The sequence below is a fragment of the Cnephaeus nilssonii genome (assembly GCF_951640355.1).
Source record: "Cnephaeus nilssonii genome assembly, chromosome: 11".
Classification (NCBI taxonomy): Eukaryota; Metazoa; Chordata; class Mammalia; order Chiroptera; family Vespertilionidae; genus Cnephaeus; species Cnephaeus nilssonii.
Window position 1 is genome coordinate 34,920,787 of NC_137082.1, and position 14,827 is coordinate 34,935,613.

General features: G+C 41.1%; 1 protein-coding gene across 4 annotated transcripts in view; it reads left to right on the top strand.

Annotated features, from left to right (window-relative positions):
* CBFA2T2 (CBFA2/RUNX1 partner transcriptional co-repressor 2) overlaps window positions 1–14,827 on the top strand; it is a 152,695-nt gene that overhangs the window by 114,627 nt on the left and 23,241 nt on the right. For all 4 annotated transcript variants that reach the window (XR_013814182.1, XM_079783985.1, XM_079783983.1 and 1 more), the window contains exons 4-7: window positions 6,430–6,519; window positions 12,421–12,602; window positions 13,483–13,736; window positions 13,998–14,083. Coding sequence is in view for 3 of the 4 variants with exons in the window: in XM_079783985.1 (XP_079640111.1) it covers window positions 6,430–6,519; window positions 12,421–12,602; window positions 13,483–13,736; window positions 13,998–14,083 (612 nt within the window). In the remaining variant the exon portion in view is untranslated. The remainder of the gene's footprint in view (window positions 1–6,429; window positions 6,520–12,420; window positions 12,603–13,482; window positions 13,737–13,997; window positions 14,084–14,827) is intronic.

Sequence of the window (14,827 nt, forward strand, 5' to 3'; positions counted from 1 at the left end):
AAATGGGAGTTCCATTTTTAATTTTTTGAGGAAACTCCATACTGTTTTCCACAATGGCTACACCAGTCTGCATTCCCACCAGCATTGCAGGAGGGTTCCTTTTTCTCCACATCCTTGCCAGCACTTGTCGTTCGTTGATTTGTTGATGATAGCCATTCTGACAGGTGTAAGATGGTACCTCATTGTCATTTTGATTTGCATCTCTCACATGATTAGTGACTTTGAACATGTTTTCATGTGTCTCTTGGCCTTTTGTATGTCCACTTATTTCTCATTTTTAAAAAGAGCTGATATTATTAGGATGTGGTAAAATATACATAAAATTTACCACCTTAAAGTAATTCAGTGGTATAAATATATTCATTGTTGTATAACTATCATTACTGTCTGCCTCTTTTATCTTGCAATACTGAAACTCCATGCCAATAAACAATAATTCCCCATTCCTTCCTAACCACAGCTCCTGTCAATCACCATTCTACTTGGCTTATCTGGGTACCTCATATAAGTGGAATCATACAGTATTTGTTTTTTTATGGCTGGCTTATTTCACTTTGCATAATGTCCTCAAGGTTCATCTATGTTGTAGCATGTGTCAGAATTTTCTACCTTTTTATAAAAGGTTAAATAATATTCTATTGTGTGTATATTCCATAATTTGTTTATTCATTTATCTGTTGCAAGACACTTGAAGTGCTTCTACCTTTTTGGTTAGGAAAACTTTTATTTATATCAGTGTAGGAAACTGTTTATCAGTCAAGTTTGTAGATAGCAGCCAATGGCTCAATCTTGCAGGCTTTTCTACGGTTACTCATTTTGGATCTGTTATGTTAATGTTTTTCTGTATAGGGGCTATTACAAATAATGTTGCTGTGAGCATTGCACCAGACAATGGAATTAGAATTTCATAGGGAATGCATATATACAAATTTAGTATATAAGGCCAAATGTTTTTCTCAAATATTATACCAATTTATACTCTAATATACTGGTATTTTCATTAAGCTCAGTGTCTAAGTCTGTTATAATAGAATTCTGTACACTGAATGATTTAGAAACAACACTTATCTCTCACAATTCTGGAGGCAGGTAAGTCCACGATCGAGGTTCTGGCAGATTCAATGTCTGGTGAGAGCCCGTTCCCTGGTTCATAGATGGCTGTCTTCTCACTGTGTCCTTTTGCAAAGGGGCAAGAGAGTTCTTAGGGATTCTCTTTTATAAGGGCACTGATGACCTCCCAAAGGCCCCACCTCCAAATTCCAACTCATTGGGGATTCGGCTTTAACTGTATGAATTTTGAAGGGTCACAAACATTCAGTCTATAGTGGTATTAAAACTATATATTTGGGGAAGGTGCAGGAAAAAAGGTTTGTAATACCCATTTGTTATTTTAAAAAACACTCAGCAAATCAGTTGTAGCAGGAACTTCTTTAATCTGATGACTGTTTTATATATAAAACACCTATAAGCAAGTTTCATGTTTTATGGTGAAATTTTGAAAGCTTTCCTTCTGATATTAGGAACCAGATAAGGATGTTTCCTCTATTCAGTAATCCTGAACATTCTAGCCTAGCAAATAAGATATAAGGATTAGAGTAAGATAAATAAAACTGCCATTATTCATAGATTAAATAATTACCTTATGTGTGTTGCATTTGAAATTACCACTTAGTTCTTTTTCTTTTAGTTTTGCTACCAGCTTGTCGAAAATGTATTCTAATTTGGAGGAAAATGGACATCTTTAGATTGTTATGTTTCTCTATTTAAGAAAGCCTTATAAGTCTTTTATTGAAGAAAAGAAGAGTAAAAATTTTAGCAGGCATATGTAAGTGGAACAGTTGTTCCATGTGGAGGAGACTTCATTAGCTAAGTCAGAAAAGGCCATGCAATTAAGTATCTGGAGTTTAGTTCACTTATGTTTCTGGTGTGTAAGGTAAAATGGTGGTAGTCCCTAACTATACCAAGGAGCAAGCATGGACATTTTTCACTGCAAGGTAAAGGGAAATGTTCTGTATTCCACCTACTTACTTGGAGAATACACATTCTGGAGGTTGGCAGTGTTCTAGATATGTTAAGCTAGGCAGTTTCTTTGACCAGTTTCTCTCCTTGAAATTCATCCTAACAAAATAATAATCTGCACTAAGATAATTTATTCAACATTATTTATGGTGACTAAAAATTGAAACCAGCTAAATGTTTTATAAAAGCCTAAGTGACAGTATATCAGATTAATGGAATATTATGTGGTTATTAAATATCAAGTCTGATTCAGAGGCACAACAGAAAGGTATACTTCCTATTCCTCCTGACAGCAAAAAATCTTAGACTTTATGTACAGAACAAAAATGAGACTGAAAGATGGAGTGAAGGCCAATGACTGATGACCTTGGGACCCAAGGAAGTACACAGCAGTGAGTTTCCTAGGTTTTACATTTTCATCGTATATCCCAGACTGTGGTCTGAAGAAGCTAGTAACCTCCAAGATACAATAGAAAATCACATGTTCAATTACCAGGACCATCCATACTGAAATGAAAAAAGATAACCAATGGACAACAACTAAGCTGACACAGATGTTGGAATTATATGGCAAGGATTTTAAAGCAGCCATCATAAAAATGTTTCAGTTAACAATTACCAACACAAATGGGGAAAAAAAAGAGGTCTCCATAAAAAAATAGAAGCTGGCCCGTATGTTTCAGTGGTTAGAGCTTCAGCCTGCACACCAAAGGGTCACGGGCAGATTCAGTGTCTGATGAGAGCCCATTTCCTGGTTCAGTGGTTAGAATGGGGCCAGGTATTGAGCCTGTAACCCAGGTACGTGCCCTTGACTGGAGCTCTTTAGCTGGACACTGGGTTGGAAGAATGGTTTTAAGGTGAACCTTCCCAGAAATGGGACAGGTAAGATGTTTCTGATTCCAACATTGAGTTTCTGCTTTGTCCCAGGGTGACCATGAAGAATATGATCTTGGTCCCTGCTGTCTAGTTTACAATCTAACCAGAGACAGGCCGCACATTAAGAGTCACTGCTCTGCCTCTGACAGCCAAGCCTCACACACTCTACAGGCAGGGACCCCATTGAAGAGTTCATTCCATCTTAAAGACTCAAGTGAATGTCTCCCCCAGAACCACACTGCTAGCCAGGGGCCCAGTCAGGATTTGAACTCAAAGCTCTAACATCAAAGCCTGCTGTCTTACCCACTACACTAACACATCCAAATCAAAAAAGTAAAAATAAAAAATTATATCAGGTAAATTTTTTAAAACTCACCATTTGGTACAAGAGGGACCCTGTATCCACTTCACTTGGTCCCTACACCAAGTGTCCAGCTGGGTAAATAACTACCCATCAGTCACAGTCACAGTGGAGGAGGTGCCCTTAGATCAGCCTGGCACCTCACCACCCCTGCTATAAGAGATGGAATCTGGAAACATCATGATGAATGAAAGAAAATGGAAAGAATAGAGATATAAGGGAATGCAATAGACTTTCCTTCTCCTCTGGAGTTTTCTAAATTATGTGTTGTGATTGAAGCAAAAATTATAGAATTGTTTAATATGGTTGTCAGTACATATGAGGGAAATATTTAAGACAATTATATTATAAACCCAAGAGGATTAAGGTAGATAAGGTTTGTACACTTTTGTATTCTGATTGCAGTGGTGATTTACATGAATGCAATAAAATGGCCTGTAACTATACACACATTTTACCAATGTTAGTTTCTGAGTTTTAATATTGCACTTTAGCTATATAAAATATAACCATTGGGGGACCATGGATGCAGGATGCATAGAAACCTACCTATCTATTCTATTTTTCACAATTTCCTGTGATTATTATTATCATCTCCATTTTAAAAGAATAAAAAAATTTGTCTGGTCACCTATCTATACCCATTGTCTTCTATGACTACTATAGGTGTTGCCCTTGCAATCCATAGACCAGATCCCCTAACATTGTGCCTTTTTACATTCTCTTTGTTACAAGCATTTTCCCAAGGTTGCAGCTTCACTTCTTCAGATGACATGTCTGTAATCCTTCCTTCTCTATGTACCAGCAGTCGTTGTGTACTTCAGTCATACTGTAATGACTAGCTTACTTACATGTTTTTCCACTAGACCAACAATTTTCAATTGTGCCACAAGAATTTTTAAAACATGCAGTACCTGACTATTTAGTCAGGGGTACTGACCTCTTGTCCCTTTAGATTGTCAACAATAGCTGTTGAGTATTAATGAATCAAAATTATACTTTTTTTTTTTCTCAGATTGGCAAATAATATATTTTTTTGGTGTGCTGCAGAATTAGTTTATGTGTGCCCTGAGATGCAAAAGGTTGAAAATTGCTGCATAAGACTGTGTTATGGGGGGATGAGGACAAATATGTGATACCTTAATCAATAAAGAAATTTTTTTTAAAAAGACTGTGTTAGAGGGAAAACACTATGCTTTTATTTATTAAACTAGAGGCCTAGTGCATGAAATTCGTGCACTCGGGGGTGCCTCAGCCCGGTCTGCGCCCTCTCATAGTCCGGGAGCCCTCGGAGGATGTCCAATTGATGGCTTAGGCATAGGGAGCGGGCCTAAGCTGGCAGTTGGACATCCTTAGCTCTGCCGAGGAGGTGGGAAAGGCTCCTGCCACCGCCGCTGTGCTCACCAGCCATGAACCCAGCTTCTGGCTGAGTGGTGTCCCACTGTGGGAGGGCACTGACCACTGGGGGCAGGTCCTGCATTGAGCGTCTGCCCCTTGGTGGTCAGTGAGTGTCATAGCGACTGGTTGTTCTGCTGTTCAGTCGATTTGCACATTAGCCTTTTATCATATAGGACTAGAGGCCCGGTACACGAAATTCATGCACTTGGCGGGGGCAGGGAGGTGGTTCCTCAGCCTGGCCTGTGCCCTCTTGCAGTCCAGGAGCCCTCGGGGGGTGTCCACCTGCCTTAGTGCTACCGCAGAGGTGGGAGAGGCTCCCGCCACCACCTCTGCACTCGCCAGTCATGAGCCCGGCTTCTGGCTGAGCAGCGCTCCCCCTGTGGGACCGCACTGACCACCAGGGGGCAGCTCCTGTGTTGAGTGTCTGCCCCTGGTGGTCAGCATGCGTCATAGTGACTGGTTGTTCCACCATTTGGTAAATTTGCATATTAGCCTTTTATTATCTACTAGAGGCCTGGTGCATGAAATTTGTGTACGGGGGGATGGGGGTTCCCCTCAGCCCAGCCTGCACCCTCTCCAATCCGGGACTCCTGGCTCCTAATCGCTCACCTGCCTGCCTGGTTGCCCCTAACTGCCCCCCCACCGCCGGCCTGATCGCCCCTCACTGCCTCTGGGTGCCGGCCTGATCTCCCCTAACTGCCCCCCCACACACCAGCCTGGTCGCCCCTAACTGCGCCCCTTGCCAGCCTGGTCACCCTCAACTGCCCCCCCTCCTGGCCTGGTCGCCCCAACTGTCCCCCGCTGCCGGCCAGGTTGCCCCCAACTGCCCCCTCCCTGCCAGCCTGGTCTCTCCTAACTACCCCCCTCCCCCCGCCGGCCTGGTCACCCCTCACAGCCCCCCCGCTGGCCAGGTCACCCCACGCAGCCTGCTGTTCAGTCATTTGGTTGCCCCTTGCAGCCCTCCCACTGGCCTGGTCCCCCCCAACTGTCCTCCCCTGCAGGCCTGATCGCCCCCAACTGCCCTCCCCTGCCAGCCATCTTGTGTCCACATGGGGGGTGGCCATTTTGTGTGTTGGAGTGATGGTCAATTTGCATATTACCTCTATTATATAGGAATTTCCTTTAGCAGAGGAGCTGAGAATACTACTTTTAAGTCAGATTTTTGAAAAATACAGAGGAAATGCTAATAACTTTCCTGGGAATACTAATCTACCAATGAGAGTCTGCCTGTTTGGAGGTACTCTGATTTGAAAACAACCCTTCAATGCAGAAGGCATGTGTTTGGTGTGTTTTTTTTTAAATTTTGAATGTAGAAGACTTGGGGAACTGATGCTAAGAGATAGGCAGAACCTATGAAGAAAACAACTTCTGAAGGAATGAGGCACTGGGTTGAGTCTTTTAAGTTGACATCCTAGACTGATCAGAATCTGTTCAACTGGAAAAATTGTAAATTTGGTTTCTGTGCCTGAGGTGTTGCCATGAACCCTGCAGTACAAAGGACCTGAGTGCCTGTCTTCACAGACAGTGAGAAAGACAGTGCCCTATTCTGCAACCCAGGCTGCTGACCTTAGAGGGGAATATAGATTTGGGGTAGTAAAGAAAGGACAGTCAAGGAGGTTGAACTTCTTTTATAAAGGAAATAATTTGGTTAACTTTTGAGAAGGATCTGAGATCACAATAGTACTCTTGAAATTATACTTTGTGATTTAAAAAGGATTTATATGAGGACAGTGTATTTTTAGAGGTTGAACAAGGTTATTTATTTCTCTTTTCAGAACTCAACAGTAACAATTGAAGAATTCCATTGCAAGCTCCAAGAAGCTACAAACTTTCCTCTTCGTCCTTTTGTGATTCCATTCCTCAAGGTAATTTTTATGAGATAATTACTGAATGTAATTATTTATCTTAACATTTCCTCAAGATCTGCTTCTGATCCCTGTTCTGTGATCTAAATTTGGGCAGCTTGTACATTTTCATATCTTTATTTTGGGCTGCTAGAAAAATGTGAGTGCAATCTGCAGGTGAGTCTTATACTTGATGAGAATTACAAAAGCCTTGAGTTGTGGTCCGTATGCAGATTCTGCTAATAACACACAGGAGCTCCTGTGAATGGACCAGAGGTATAGGGGTGGTATGGAGGCTGGGGTCTTAGCAGAAGTAACTAGACACTAAATCTTCGGGTTGTGGCCAGAGTGTGAAGAAATGTGTTATCTGTGAGGAGGCTATCAGACAAAAGAGAGGCCTTTGCAGCTCAGACTCTTAACCCTAAGGCAGTAATTTTCATTTCATGGCACACAAACTAATTACTAAAATTCTGCAGCACACCAAAAGTATAATTTTTGATGATTTAACCAAGAAAATGGGTATAATTTTGGTTCAGTCACACCAGATAGCTATTGTTGTGTTGGCTGTTGTCATTTTTTTTTTACAATCAAAGAGATAAGAGATCAGTGCCCCTACTAAATAGTCAGGTACTGCATGTTTTAAAAATTCCTGAAACAGCCGAAACTGGTTTGGCTCAGTGGATAGAGCGTCGCCTGCAGACTGAAAGGTCCCAGGTTTGATCCCAGTCAAGAGCATGTACCTTGGTTGCGGGCACATCCCCAGTAGGGGTTGTGCAAGAGGCAGCTGATCGATGTTTCTCTATCATTGATGTTTCTAACTCTCTATCCCTCTCTCTTCCTCTCTGTAAAAAATCAATAAAATATATTTAATAAATAAATAAATAAAAATAAAAATTCCTGAAACACACCGGTTGAAAATCTCTGCCCTAAGGACAGGAGAGCATGTGGGAAAGCACTGTATCCCCAGTTTTGTATAGCTCAATTCTCTGGAATTACTGTTCCCTAAAACATAGCTTTTGAGATTTATATGTAATATGCCCTTTTAAAAAATCTGTATTTTGAAATAATTTCATGCTCACAGAAAAGTTACAATATGATACAAGAAAATTTTTTCTGTACCCTTCACTCAGATTCCCCAGATGTTAATATTTTATCATCTGGATTATTATTATTCTCTTTGTCTTTAGATTTATTTTTTTTTCTCAGAAATGTTTGAGAATAAGCTAGAGACATGATATATTGAATCACTTTAGTATAATTATCAAATTAAAAAATTTACATTGATAAAATTCTATTACTATAGACCCTATCATGTTTCATTAAATATTTCACTAATAATATTTACAGCAAAAGAAAACCTTTTCTTTTATTTTTTGGATCACATCTTGCATTTCTTTGTCATGTTTTTTTTTTTTTTTTTTTTTCTTGTTAATTCTCACCCGAGGATATATTTTCCATTGATTTTTTTCAGAGAGAGAGGAAGGGGGTAGAGAGAGAGAAACATTGACATGAGAGAGACACATTGATCTGTTGCCTCCTGCATGCACCCCTACCGGGGCTGGGGATCGAACCTGCAACCCAGGTATGTGCCCTTGACAGGGAATCAAACCCAAGACCCTTTAGTCTGCAGGCGGACACTCCAACCACTGAGCAAAACTGGCCAGGGCTGTTGTCATGTCTCTTCAGTCTACTTAATCCTATCTAATAAAAGAGTAATATGCAAATTAACCACCACTCTGCTACACCCATAAGCCACGCCCACAAGCCAGTCAGGAGCGAATATGCAAATAAACACAACCAAGATGGCTCCAGCCACAGAGAGCAGGAGGGAGGCTTGGGTTTCCCAGGCAATGGAGGAAGCCAAGCTTTCCGCCTGCCCTTGCTGGCCTAGGCCTCCACTCAAGGCTACAAAGTTTCAATGATAGAAGATACATAAATCACAACAGAAATGGCAGCAGCCATGGAGCTGGAAAGAGCAGGAGGCTAGGGTTGCCCCCAGCGATGGAGGAAGCCAAGCTTTCCGCCCACCCTGGCCTGCCCAGGCCTCTGCTCCAGGCTACAAAGTTTCAATTGTAGAAGATAAATAAACCCCAGATACCAGGGCCTTCGCTTGGGTCGCCAAGGGGTGTGGCCGGCCTCTAAACCACCACAGACCCCTCACCCAGGCCGCCCCCGCCCCAAGGGAACCCCCACCCTGATCCGGGACACCCTTCAGGGCAAACCAGCTGGCCCCCACCTGTGCACCAGGCCTCTATCCTATATAATAAAAGAGTAATATGCAGATTGACCATCACTCCAACACACAAGATGGCTGCCCCAATGTGGTCAAAGATGGCTGCCCCCATGTGGACACAAGATGGCCAGTAGGAGAGGGCAGTTGGGAGGGACCAGGCCTACAAGGGAGGGCAGTTGTGGGTGATCAGGCCAGCAGGGGAGGGCAGTTGGGAGAGACCAGGCCTGCAAGGGAGGGCAGTTGGGGGCGATCAAGCCTGCAGGGGAGGGCAGTTAGGTGTGACCAGGCCGGCAGAGGAGGGAAGTGAGGGGGGACCCAGACCTGTAGGGAAGGGCAGCTGGGAGGGACCCAGGCCTGTAGGAGAGAGCAGTTGCGGGGGGACCAGGCCTGCAGGGGAGGGCAGTTAGGGGCAAACAGGCTGGCAGGGGAGCAGTTAGACATCAATTAGGCTGGCAGGGGAGTGGTTAGGGGGTGATCAGGCTGGCAGGCAGAAGCGATTAGGGGCAATCAGGAAGGCAGGCAGGCGAGCAGTTGGGAGCCAGCAGTCCTGGATTGTGAGAGGGATGTCCCAGATTGGAGAGGATGCAGGCTGGGCTGAGGGACACCCCCCCTCCCATGCACGAATTTCATGCACCAGGCCTCTAGTCTAGAATAACTTCTCAGTCTTTTATGATCTTGACATTGTTAAAGAGTACGAGATGGTTAATTTATAGATGTACCTCAATGTGGATCTTTTTGACACTTCCTCATGATGAGAATCATGTTATGCATTTTAGGCAGTAAATAGCAGCTAAGATATAACTTCTGTCAGGAGACCTAGGTGTTAATTGGTCTCATAATTGGTGATGTTGACTTTGGTCACTTGGTAAAGACTATGTCATGCTTTCCCACTGTAAATTTTCTATTTCTTCCCATTAAATAATAATTTTTAAAACCAGGTATTGCATCATTATGACTCACAGAGGAAAAATGAACCCATGTCAGAAATTTTATTTAGTTCATTATTAATGAATCAGTAAGGTGTTAGAACCAGTTCAGGGGAGAACCCAAAGAATAGATACATTTAAAATCAGTATTATTGATATGAATGCGCAAACAGAGGTATGATTGACTTCATCTACAGTGGGCAAGTCAATTGAATCTCTACTGGACATAATTTTATGCAAGTCCATAGACAGTAATTACTTTGCATTGCTATCAGTTCTCTATAATTTGCAGAGTTAATGGATAGCATAAAGGCAGTGAAAGACTATAGTCAGATATCAGTGTGCTCTAGATCAGGCATAGTTTAAATACCTGTAACCCAAATCTAGCCTATCACATGGTTTTATGCAGCCTTGAAGAGACATTGTATGCATATATACATAATCCATGGACACAGACAATAAGGTGGTGGGAGTGGGGGCGGGCTGGAGGGGGCCAATAGGGGATAAAGGGGGACATATGTAATACTTTCAACAATAAAGATTATAATAAATTAATAATTTTAAAAGAATTGGTTTTACAAATGAACATTTGTAATTGATTTGGTAATAGGGAACACTATCTTTGAATCCCAATTAAGTTGTTTTCCTTAATCCACTCCCTTTCCAAATAATCCATTTTTTTTCATTAGCCTGATATTACCAAAAAAAATGTACTCAATTGTTTTTATATTTTGACTTTTGTCAAGATAATATTTGGAAATTTGTTTTCCTATCTTGTATATGTGTATCCACCTAACAGCCTCAATTATGTCCCTTAACTCACAAAGTCTAAATATCTGGCTAGTAAATATGTTCCTCTTATCTTCTTTTGCTTTATCTTCATTTCGTACAAAAATGTAATGACATCAAAAAGGTGGGTCATCTGTCCTGGCTGGTGTGGCTCGGTTGGAGCATCAACCCATACACCAAAAGGTGGCTGATTCGATTCTTAGTCAGGGCACATACCAGGTTGCATGTTCAATCCCTGATCGGGACACATGTGAGAGGCAACAGCTTTTAAAAAAAGAAGAAGATGGGTTATCCTCCTGAAGTACTGCTACTGGTTTTTTAAAACCTTTTAAATGGGAGCATAGGAGACATAGAGGAAAATGCAGGGGTCTCTGGCAAACAGCTAGAGTTGTAGCTCTGTTCTGACAGCATTGAAGACTCAGCCCCTCAGAGCAGCCTGTGGTGCCTTGTTCAGCCCTTAAACAGCTGTGCTAGTTCTATCTTGGTCTGTTTTCTGTATGTCAGAGCCAGTAGACAATTATTTTCCCCAAGACTCTGGAATCATGAAGGATTTGTGCAATTTGTGTTATTAGGGAAGAATTAGCTTTCTTTCTTTTCAATTCATCAAAGGGTACATACATGTCACAGATGTAAAGATCTGGCATGGTATTTTTTCATTAAGTTTTTACAGTTGCTACAAGATGAGGTTATAGAACAGACTTTAAAATTGTCTTATATCATCAAATTCCCTATTCTTAACTGTGTTATTTTGGAAAACAGCATGAGGTAGGTTGTTATGGAAGCTTTTTGGCTAGCATTTGGGTTTTTGTCAATTTATTTATGCTTTAAGCAGTCACAAATTATGGTGTCTGCTAAATTAACCCTTGGTAAAGGGATGATTACTTGCACATATTAAAACTCTCTTTTCACTTGTTCGTCTTTTTCCATTGGAATAAAGACATATGTTATGGGCCTGGTCTGAAATTTTTTAAAAAGATTTTTTATTGATTTGAGAGAGACATCAATGTGTATGCCCCCACTAGGGATCGAGCCCACAATCTGGGCATGTGCCCTGACAAGGAGTTGAACCAGCAACCCTTAGGTGAAATAAGACAATGTCCAACCAACTGAGCCACATGAGCCAGGGCTGAATTGTTTTTAATTTGTGGTGAAAAATGTAATTCTTTATTTTTTTATAGAAAGAATATGAGAAAAATACCTTTATATGAGAAGGAATTAGAGTTCAAATGAACGAGTATAGAGTTTTTTATATGAATTATCCACACTAACGTTTTTCTCAGTTTTGAGGCGAAGGAAAAATAATCAGTACATGATTATTGTCCTTTTACAAAATAAGGAAATGTGCCCAATGAGGGTACCACACTGAGAAATCAGTTCTGCCCATGGGTTACCTGTGTATTCTCAGAGCCTAGTCTAAGGCTTAATTCCAGTTATTCCCAGTACTCTTTTTAAAACCTCATGTTCCAACCAAGCTAGAATAATCAGTTTCCAGAATTCCATGGCAGTTCTCACAGAGAACATGAAGGGAAGGTTAAGTAGTAGTCAGAAAAGAGAAACTAGGCCTTGTAGTAATAGATGGAAGAGTGGATTCCTCCTACTCCCCTGAAGGCATACTAATTCTCTAACTGACCAAAGTCTTCAAAAATGTGTAAGTCTTTAAATTATTATGTTCAACAAACCTTTATTGAGCTTTGTTTGACTCTGTACTAGGCCATAAAAGTAAATAAAGCACGTTCTCTTCCTTAAGTGGATTTACATTTTGAGGGGACAAGAGATAAGTCAACTAGTCATTTTAAGTTCACTATAGTAGATGTCATTTTACTCACATCGGCATGTAAAAATCAGACTGACAAGGAAAGAAAGGCTTTGGTCTTGTGTCATCTTGTTGGAGAGCCTTTTGAGATGCTGGGCACTATTGTGTGGGGTCCAACACAGGGAAAACTGCCTTCCCGCCCCTGCCTCTTTTTTTTCAAGGCCAACCTGCCCCTGCTGCAGCGAGAACTGCTGCACTGCGCTCGGGCCGCCAAGCAGACCCCATCCCAGTACCTGGCTCAGCACGAACACCTTTTGCTCAACACAAGTATTGCTTCACCTGCTGACTCTTCTGAGCTGCTCATGGAAGTGCATGGAAATGGAAAGAGGCCCAGTCCAGAAAGGTGAGCAGAGAAGAGCTTGTTCATCCTTCCTTTTTCTGGAACCACTGAGCTTCCTCTTTGCTTGTGAAAGAAAATTTTATTCCTGTGGTTATATATAGGTGTGGACTCAGAATGCTTCTCAAATCTATAGGTGTAGCTCCCAGACATGAGTGTTTTTTTTAAATGCTTCAGATGACTCTCTGTGCCTCTGGTGAGAAACTCTGGTCTAGAGTATTCTATGTATCCATTGTTCCAGAACCATAAGAAACAAGCTGCCTAAGATATTTTTTTCTGTGTGAGGTTTTGTAAAAGTATAACAATTAGTTACTAATACATGTTAATGAATCATCATTATTTTGAAGGCTGACATTATTTTAATTAATTCTGGCTATTTCAGCATGAGTGTCTACCACAATATTTTATAGTATGTCAAAGAAGAAATATTTTAACAGCAGTGGAAAATTATTATAATTGAAGCTAAATTACTAAAAGCCCAACCAATTCACAAGTGTATTATTTATTCAGCCTTTTTCCTTCAATGTGGAGAACTGTTTTCAATAATTGACCTCCACAGTAGCAAATTTCTAATCATTGTAGAACCCATAGTCCTCCATATTCTTATCATATAAAAAAATGCCATCGTCTCCTTAGTCTCTCATTTTACTTCATGAGGTTTAGATATTTCTGCCTTATTGTGAATGAATTTGACCTCTCTTTTTATGCTGGAATAAATCAGCAGTTTCCACTATCTCTCTGAAGACATTTCAGTTTATGTCTTATGTCAAACCTTTTCTTATGGTCTTCCTGTTTGTGAAAATGCCTAGCACAATGTAGATGCTCAAGGATATGTTTGCATGAGCACTTGTTGATGGGCTCAGATATCTACTTACCTTTTGCACAGGAGGGAAGACAACGGTTTTGAAAGAGATACAATTCCTCCTGAACCTCCTGCCAAGAGAGTGTGTACAATCAGCCCTGCTCCTCGGCACAGTCCTGCCCTCACTGTACCCCTTATGAATCCTGGGGGCCAGTTCCATCCTACACCCCCACCTCTTCAGCACTACACCTTAGAAGATATTGCAACTTCTCACCTATATCGTGAACCCAACAAGATGTTAGAACACCGAGAAGTTCGTGATAGACACCACAATCTTAGTAAGTGACGTAAACCTTTTTCTTTTTTTTTTTTTTTTTTTTTTTTGTCTTTCATTATCGATTTATAGGAGTTTTTAAATATATTCTCAATAGTAATTTTTTTGGTTGGTTTTATGTCATTTTGGGGGTCCCACACTCTGTTGTGAATCATTGCCTTCATAGTGTACTCATAGTTCGTATGAATGTGTGTGTTTACTTGATAGAATTCTATTTACTGTATTCTTCACTCTATCCTCAAATTTAATCTCTAATTTCTAATAGGTCTAAATGGAGGCTATCAAGATGAGTTGGTAGACCACCGTTTGACAGAAAGGGAATGGGCTGAAGAATGGAAACATCTTGATCATGTAAGAATCTTATGTATAATTTTCATATTTATTACTTTTAATTCTTTTTTTTAAATTTCAGATAAGTGGGGTGTTTTTTTTTTTAATTTATTGTTGACGGTATTACAGATGTCCCCCAATTTCCTGCTGTTTGCCCCCTTCCACCTAGCTCCTACCCGACCCCAGGCCTTCACCACACTATTCTCTATGTCATGGGCTATGCATATATGTTCTTCTTTTTTAAAATGTTTTTATTGATTTCAGAGAGAAGAAGGGAGAGGGAGAGAGAGATAGAAACATCAATGATGAGAGAGACTCATTGATCAGCTGCCTCCTGCACACCTCCTACTGAGGATGGAGCCCACAACCCAAGCATGTGCCCTGACTGGGAAGGGAATACAACCGTGACCCCTTGGTTCATGGGTCAACGCTCAACCACTGAGCCACACAGCTGGGCTGCATATATGTTCTTTGGTCAATCTCTTCCTGTCCCCTCCATCCCCCCTTCCCCCCCATGCCTCTGGACCTAACTTGTTTGTACTTTTAATTCTTAATATCACCAACAGTAATAGAGTATGTATGTTTCAAGTGAACTTAACCAGAGCCACAGTGTCTTTGCAATAAAAGCTGTTTTATCTATTACTCCCCCAGCTAAAGAGCTAAGCGTAACTCGCAAATCTTTGTGATCACTTCAAGTCTTAACCAAGTAAAGTCATGTAATAGAGGTTTGTGAGTTCAGATCCCAGCTTTGACACTTCCTATCTT